General features: G+C 28.6%; 1 protein-coding gene across 2 annotated transcripts; it reads left to right on the top strand.

The window, feature by feature from the left end:
- The first annotated feature begins 134 nt into the window (after positions 1–134).
- On the top strand, positions 135–6,329 carry LOC122576158 (vesicle-fusing ATPase 1-like). Of its 2 annotated transcripts, XM_043746047.1 has the most exons (10): positions 200–337; positions 1,387–1,606; positions 1,960–2,184; positions 2,252–2,879; positions 3,477–3,701; positions 3,792–4,091; positions 4,173–4,463; positions 4,535–4,719; positions 4,805–4,963; positions 5,050–6,329. In XM_043746047.1, exons 2-10 carry the CDS (start codon positions 1,596–1,598, stop codon positions 5,165–5,167), a joined length of 2,142 nt encoding a protein of 713 aa, XP_043601982.1. In that variant the 5' UTR covers positions 200–337; positions 1,387–1,595; the 3' UTR covers positions 5,168–6,329. The 2 variants fall into 2 exon arrangements, with proteins under 2 accessions (XP_043601981.1, XP_043601982.1); XM_043746046.1 differs by lacking the exon at positions 1,387–1,606 and having other exon boundaries at positions 135–337.
- The last annotated feature ends 1,133 nt before the right edge of the window (positions 6,330–7,462 follow it).

Genomic DNA, 7,462 nt, shown 5'->3' with positions numbered 1-7,462 from the left:
ATTAATATTGTTAATATTATTCCCTACCTAATATTTATTCTTTTATTGATATTAAATATAACATATTATTACTTCCTGCGCGCGCTTTTCGGAGTTTCGTAACAGCGCCGTAATGCGGAATCCTCCACCACCAAAAGTCCGATCAGTTGTCAGTCTTACGTCTTGCGTATAAGACTGTAAAGTGATATACTATACTTTCAATAAGTGCGATTCCTTTTCTCAATAGCAAAAATTTACTTTTGTCGTAGAGAATGAAGGCAATAAGGTGTCCTACTGATGAACTTAGCATTACAAATTGTGCTATAATCAATCCAGATGATTTCCCAGATGATGTCAGGTAAAGATATCATCCTATGATTAATTCATTGATTTTGTAGCTATAAGAACCAGTATAGATGATATGGTTTTTTGATCGATCCTACCAATTCGGTAAAATCGAATTGGTCAAAAAACCGTATCGTCTGATGTGACTGTTATAGGTACCAAATCAATGAATCGGCCCAATTACCGAGTTGGTAACGACCGAAAGCAGTGTTCACACGGTTCTGTACCTTCACCAAAAATCTAACTCTCACGCATATGCTTACTTCCTATTTTTGTTTGTTTATTTTGTTATTTACAGTCTGACAAAATGGACGTGAATATTTTCTCATTATGAATTTTTCATGGTTTTTCATTATGTCACAAAAAAAGGGTCAACGGAAGATATATTCTATTGAAAATGATATATATCAATTGGGTTCCTATCAAATTTTCATGTCTCAATTAAGAAGGGATGAAATAAAATTTTTTAATTATTTTTGTACATAAATATTTACTTTTGATGATCTGTTAAAAAGCATGGAAAAGATTTAACAAAACAGAACACAACTATGAGACTAAGCATTAGTTTAGAAGAAAAAATGATTGCATGGTTAAGACTAATTTTTAAATTGTTATCATTATATATAATCAAGTAGTCAGATTTAAATCCGTAATTGAATGATTGGATTCAATGATTGGACTTACAATTAAAACAAAGGTGATGTGTTATGTTGATGCAAGTTCTGATCTCTATAATTTATTCATTTATAAAATTTATTTGTTGATTCTCTAGAAGAGTATGGTAAAAAGTGTCTATATATTCATATATTTTCTTATTTTTCGTATTAAATTTATAACTTTGACTTGAAATTCTAAAGTTTCATTATTGTTGAATATATGTAATGATAACAAAAGACTTTTAAAAAATTAAATATGACGATTTTCTTCTTCATCTCTAGGAAAATTTATTTGCTTATCTATTAATTTTATCAAAATCTTCTTTTAACAAATTGTATATTTCTCACCATAATGCTTCTTTTAAATTTTTATCTTTATATGAATCTAATCTTTTATCCCATATAGCGGGCCTTTGTTCCACCAACGATATCATAAACTCCGCATTTATTTTCGCCATTTTCAACGATTCATACGCACTCTCCTCTATGACTCTTCTATAAGTACGATAAAGAAAATGTATCGGCCGATTCGGTTTTATTGCCGAATCACTTCATACATCGACAAAACCAAATGTCGAATGCGACCGAATCGGTGATTTCATCGTATACACGGATATGAAACATACGTAAGTATATGCTTCTAGACAAAAAACAATTGAGCCAGCAAATGATTGATTCATTATGGTTTGAACAAGCTGTTGTAGCAGTATAGTAGTAACTGTAGTAACAGCTATTACATATTATACTGAACCATTAATTCATTTGTTCGGGAGTTGAACATGCGGCGAAAATACAGAAATGTGTGAACGCTGCTTTCGGCTTATATATATATATATTTATATTTATATATATATTTATATATATAATATAAGGTTTTAAATAATTAAATCGACAAATAAGGCAATAAAAGAATAATAAAATTTATAATTTTAGTTTATTTAACAGATTATATGAAGTTCAACATAAATGTATCTTTTAGGCACATTGAAGTTACCACTGCACCAAATCATCACTTTGTATTTACTATAAAACGACACCATGAAGTACCCAGAGGAACTGTTGGATTTAGTTTACTTCAGAGGAAATGGGCCACTCTTTCCCTTAATCAGGAAATTGAAGTTCGGCCATATCATTTTAATCCTACTTCCAGTACAGAATGTTTATGCACTATTGTATTAGAAGCAGACTTTTTGCAAAAAAAATCGTATGTGCATTACATGAAAAATGCAAAGAAAATAGCATGTATAATAAAATTTGTAATGATATTTCAGGACTACTTTGGAACCATACAATACTGATGAAATGGCTAAAGATTTTCTGTTACAATTTTCGGGGCAGGCATTCACCGTGGGTCAACAACTGGTGTTTCAGTTCAAGGATAAAAGAATGCTTGGCCTCGTAGTTAAAAGTTTGGAAGCTGCTGATATATCTGCTATAAGTTCTGGACAAAATACAGTATCTAAAAAAACTCAAATGGGACGTTGTTTGGGCGATACTGTTATACAGTTTGAAAAGGCAGAAAATTCAAATGTAAACCTTATTGGCAAAGCAAAGGGGAAAGTTATTCGCCAATCAATTATCAATCCAGATTGGGACTTTCAAAAGATGGGAATTGGTGGACTGGATAATGAATTCAGTGCTATTTTCCGAAGAGCATTCGCGTCACGAGTTTTTCCGCCCGAAATTGTTACTCAACTGGGTTGTAAGCACGTAAAAGGGATTTTACTTTATGGTCCACCAGGTACAGGTAAAACGTTAATGGCAAGACAGATAGGAACAATGTTAAATGCTAGAGAACCCAAAATCGTCAATGGCCCTCAGATTTTGGATAAATATGTTGGAGAAAGTGAAGCTAATGTTAGACGATTATTTGCTGATGCTGAAGAAGAGGAGAAGAGGGTATGAAAATATTTTTAACCTTCGTTACGTGTTTTACACTGTTTTACAAACATAAATTATAAATATAAATTACATTGTTTAACAAATTTCAACTTTTTTCCGATTTTGTAACCTTTAGTAGGTAATTCTTGTAGACTTTTGTGTACTAGATATAAATCTGCAAACCATGTTTTCCTAGAATCCAAAGTTTTTAAAAAAATCAGTTATGAAAAAAATTGCACATTTTTAACTTTGGAGATGTTTCATGCTTTTTACAGTAACAGCTATCGAATTGCGGTTGGGATGAAAACATTCTTTAGGCTCACTTAAATAAAATTATGTGTATTATTATTGCATTATTATTGCATAAACATTTAAGTGTGTTGAAATAATGATCAAAGCGAAAAAGACCTCTCAAACACCATTTTTTGCTTACATTTTCCGATTTATTTAAAAAACTAAAGGTCTAGGAGAAAGTCTAATACGGGCATATTATAGAGCAGACATTTTCATTAAAGAAAGGATCAAGAAAAACTAGAAAATCTTTCTTGATTCCAATATGAAAACGAAACACGCAATGGCAACAGTGGTTACTGATAAATAAATTTTCATGTTTAGCTTGGACCAAATAGTGGATTACATATAATTATTTTTGATGAAATTGATGCTATTTGTAAATCTCGAGGGAGTGTTGCTGGAAATACAGGAGTTCATGATACTGTCGTAAATCAGTTGCTCGCAAAAATAGATGGTGTGGAGCAGTTAAATAATATTCTTGTTATTGGTATGACTAACAGACGAGATATGATTGATGAAGCTTTACTACGACCTGGTAGATTAGAGGTATTCTTCTTAATAATATTACATATTCTTTAAAGATAATGTTTGGAAAACCATTACCATTACTTAATCAAATAAAATTTATACATGCAGGTACAAATGGAAATCAGCTTGCCTGATGAACATGGAAGATTCCAAATACTTAATATTCACACATCTAGAATGAAAGATTATAAGAAGATATCACCAGATGTTGATTTAAGAGAACTAGCCACATTAACTAAAAATTTCAGTGGTGCAGAATTAGAAGGTCTAGTTAGAGCTGCACAAAGTACTGCTATGAATAGATTAATTAAAGCTTCTAGTAAAGTAGAAGTAGATCCTGCTGCAATGGAGAAACTTATGGTTTCTAGAACTGATTTTCTTCATGCTTTGGAACATGATGTTAAACCTGTAAGTAATTTAAAAGAAGTTCGAGTGTGATTAACAAAGAACTACAATGATTTGCTTTAACGACTTTACTTTATGTTACAGGCATTTGGCACAAGTGCAGAAAAATTAGATCATCTTCTTATACGTGGTATTATTAACTGGGGCAAACCAGTGGCAGAGATTTTATCAGATGGCAATTTATATATTCAAGAGGCACGCTCTGCCGAAGGTTCTGGTCTTGTGTCAGTTTTGTTAGAAGGACCTCCAAATAGTGGAAAAACAGCACTTGCTGCTCAAATAGCTAAAAATTCCGATTTTCCGTTTGTCAAAGTATGTACACCAGAAGATATGGTTGGTTTTACAGAATCTGCAAAATGTCTTTTAATTCGAAAGGTAAATATGAACTGAATATTTTCTAATTATAATATAGTAAATAATATAAAATATATGCTTTTTGTGTTTAGATATTCGACGATGCTTATCGTTCACAACTCAGTTGTATTCTAGTTGATAATATTGAGCGTTTGTTAGATTATGGTTCTATTGGTCCACGATATTCTAATTTGACTTTACAAGCGCTGTTAGTTTTACTGAAGAAACAACCACCGCGTGGTCGTAAATTATTAGTACTTTGTACTACAAGCCGCAGGTAAAATACTTAATGTTAATGTAACAATACTCCAAAATAGTAGTTATATATATTTTTATTAATATAATTACCATATCTTCTATAGACAAGTTTTAGAGGACATGGAAATGTTGTCAGCATTTAGTACAACTCTTCATGTACCTAATTTATCAACTCCTGACCATCTCTTAAGCGTTTTAGAAGAAATGGATCTATTTAATAAAAAAGAAATTGTATATTTACATGCCAAACTTCAAGGAAAACGGTATGTCTATTCGGAACAATTTAACAATATTAAGTTTTATTTAAATGTGTGAATATCGAAATCACGATTTGTATATTTTCTTTCAGAGTATTTATTGGTATAAAGAAGTTGCTATGCTTAATAGACATGGCACGTCAAGTGGAACCGAAATATAGAGTTCCAAAATTCTTATCAAAATTAGAAGAAGAAGGTGGATTGGAGTAATAAGTATCTAAAGTTGTAATTATTTATGTAGAAATGAATTAGATGTGATTTACGGACTAATATATAATACGTACGTAACAAAGAAATTTGCATTTATATACATACGAAATCTATATTACTTGAAAAAATCGAGTATAATTACGTGAGGTATATATGTATATGTCTTAGGAATACTTACGTAAAGCATTTTGTTTATAAATATGCAGATACTTTCTACTATGCTTTTAGTAGAAATTGCATTTTCTATTATTTTTTTTGAACGATTCTGCCAAACATACAGTATTCATAATTTTAGAATTATATAATTTTTATGTACCTTTTTGATAATAATTTGTTTTAAAGCAATTTCACTAATTTAAAAAATGTAAAATATAAAATGTAAAAAGACAAAGATATAATAGTTAAAAGAATTAAATTTTTTGTTAGATGGTAATAATACTAAATGTTCGCAATACATTATTATATAAATTTTTAATTATTGATCTTTTGTGTGAACTTTGAAAGTTTATGCTGCACTAGTTATATATGAAACTATATGTCATATATATGTAGAAATGAAATTTACACATATCTTTACAAAAGATAAACAGAAATGCTTCCCTTAGTTTTAATGTTATCATATTCTACCATAAAATTTATTCCATATTAATGCTACGTTTTTTAAACAATTTTTATAATAAGAAGTGTAATTGTTTATTAGCATTTATTACATGTATTATAAACATATATTTTTATGCCTCCATTTATAGGTAATGTATGTATATCCATACAATAATCTAATGTGTACTTATCACTACATCACAGTTTGCTGTAGTTCTAGTTGTAAATGTATCCATATGTTTTAGCATTATATATTTAGTAGCATCTACAGATTAATACCCCTTTAAAGTGAACAAAACCATTCCAAGAAATATTTATATGCAAATATTTACTTTGCTTGCAATTGATAAGAAATATATGAAAAATAGATGGATACGTATTTCCTATAAATTAAAGATAAATGAAAATTAGCTTTATTTTAGAGAAATTAGTATGTAAATCTGAAATTTCCCTGCATATGATACATAAATAATTTATTTTGTGTAAATTATTTAAATAATTCATTTTATGGCAATTTATTTGTACAGTAAAAATGTATTATTGATAATTTCATCTGATTATAATAATTTCAATAATTTGATATACATACATATAATTAAATTGTCTATAAAAAAATCTGTATATTAACATCAAATGTATTATTATGCCTGATAAATATCTAATATGAATCATATTTATGTTAACATATTGCAATAATAATATATATAAATTTATGACATATGTAATATATGTAAAAGTTAAATAAAATCTAGAGTACAGTGATGAAAAATGTTATTAATGTTATCATTTCCTACAATTTACATAATTTAATCACGTATACATACAAAATATTTATCTATTTTATTTCCACAGTTTTTATATAAATATGGTTATATTACAATTAAAAGTTACAAAGTAATTAAATTAATATATATAATCGTGTGCAATAATTTTTAAGTTTTATACTAATTGAATCTTAAATATGTATACATATGTAAGTACATATCAATATTACCTGTAATAATTTTTCATGCAGGCTTTTAGAAGTTCTGTGACAGGCTCGTTATGAGGTTACTGAGGAAATAAAAATTAAAATATATCATAATGATGGCATCTCCCACCATCAAATATTTTAAATTTGGAAATAAAAATAAATTAAACTAAACTAAACTAAACTAAATTCAAAGTTTAATGTATTAATAAAACGTTAATATCAATATTAATTTTTAATATTAATAAAAAAATATTCAATGTATTATGCCATATTGCATAATCATTTTCTTTAGTAAATTTATTTATATGAATTTTTAATTTTTGAAGAATTAATTGCATAAAAAATATCCACATGTCTTTCCAAATGTGTATTTTTCTAAATGAAAGAATTTCATTTTTATTGGGTTAGCAACTAAGTGATTGCGTATATTAAATAAGAAGGAAAATTCAAAATTCTTCCTTAAAAATGTAACTTTATTCAATTAGATATTGCCCGTCTTTTTCGATGACCTTTTGCCATCTTTCAGGCAGGGTCATAATTCCATGTTCATAAAACTTCTGACTTTTGTTAGCAAAAAACTGAATTAAATGTGATTTTACATCATCAGCGTCATTAAAAGTTTTACCATTTAAGGAGTTCTGCATGGTACGAAATAAATGGTAATCCGAAGGCGTAAGATCAGGGCTATATGGTGGATGTGACAACACATCCCAACCTAGTTC

Source organism: Bombus pyrosoma, linkage group LG16 (assembly GCF_014825855.1).
Source record: "Bombus pyrosoma isolate SC7728 linkage group LG16, ASM1482585v1, whole genome shotgun sequence".
Classification (NCBI taxonomy): domain Eukaryota; kingdom Metazoa; phylum Arthropoda; class Insecta; order Hymenoptera; family Apidae; genus Bombus; species Bombus pyrosoma.
The sequence above is the reverse complement of the archived record's forward strand: the minus strand, read 5'-3'. Positions and strand labels throughout refer to the sequence as shown.

Excerpts from the sequence above, each read along its gene's own strand:
- LOC122576158 (XM_043746046.1), top strand. The coding sequence starts at position 252 with ATGAAGGCAATAAGGTGTCCTACTGATGAACTTAGCATTACAAATTGT. Across the intron at positions 338-1,959 it reads GATTTCCCAGATGATGTCAG|GCACATTGAAGTTACCACTG; the intron begins GTAAAGATATCA and ends TGTATCTTTTAG. Across the intron at positions 4,964-5,049 it reads GCCAAACTTCAAGGAAAACG|AGTATTTATTGGTATAAAGA; the intron begins GTATGTCTATTC and ends ATTTTCTTTCAG.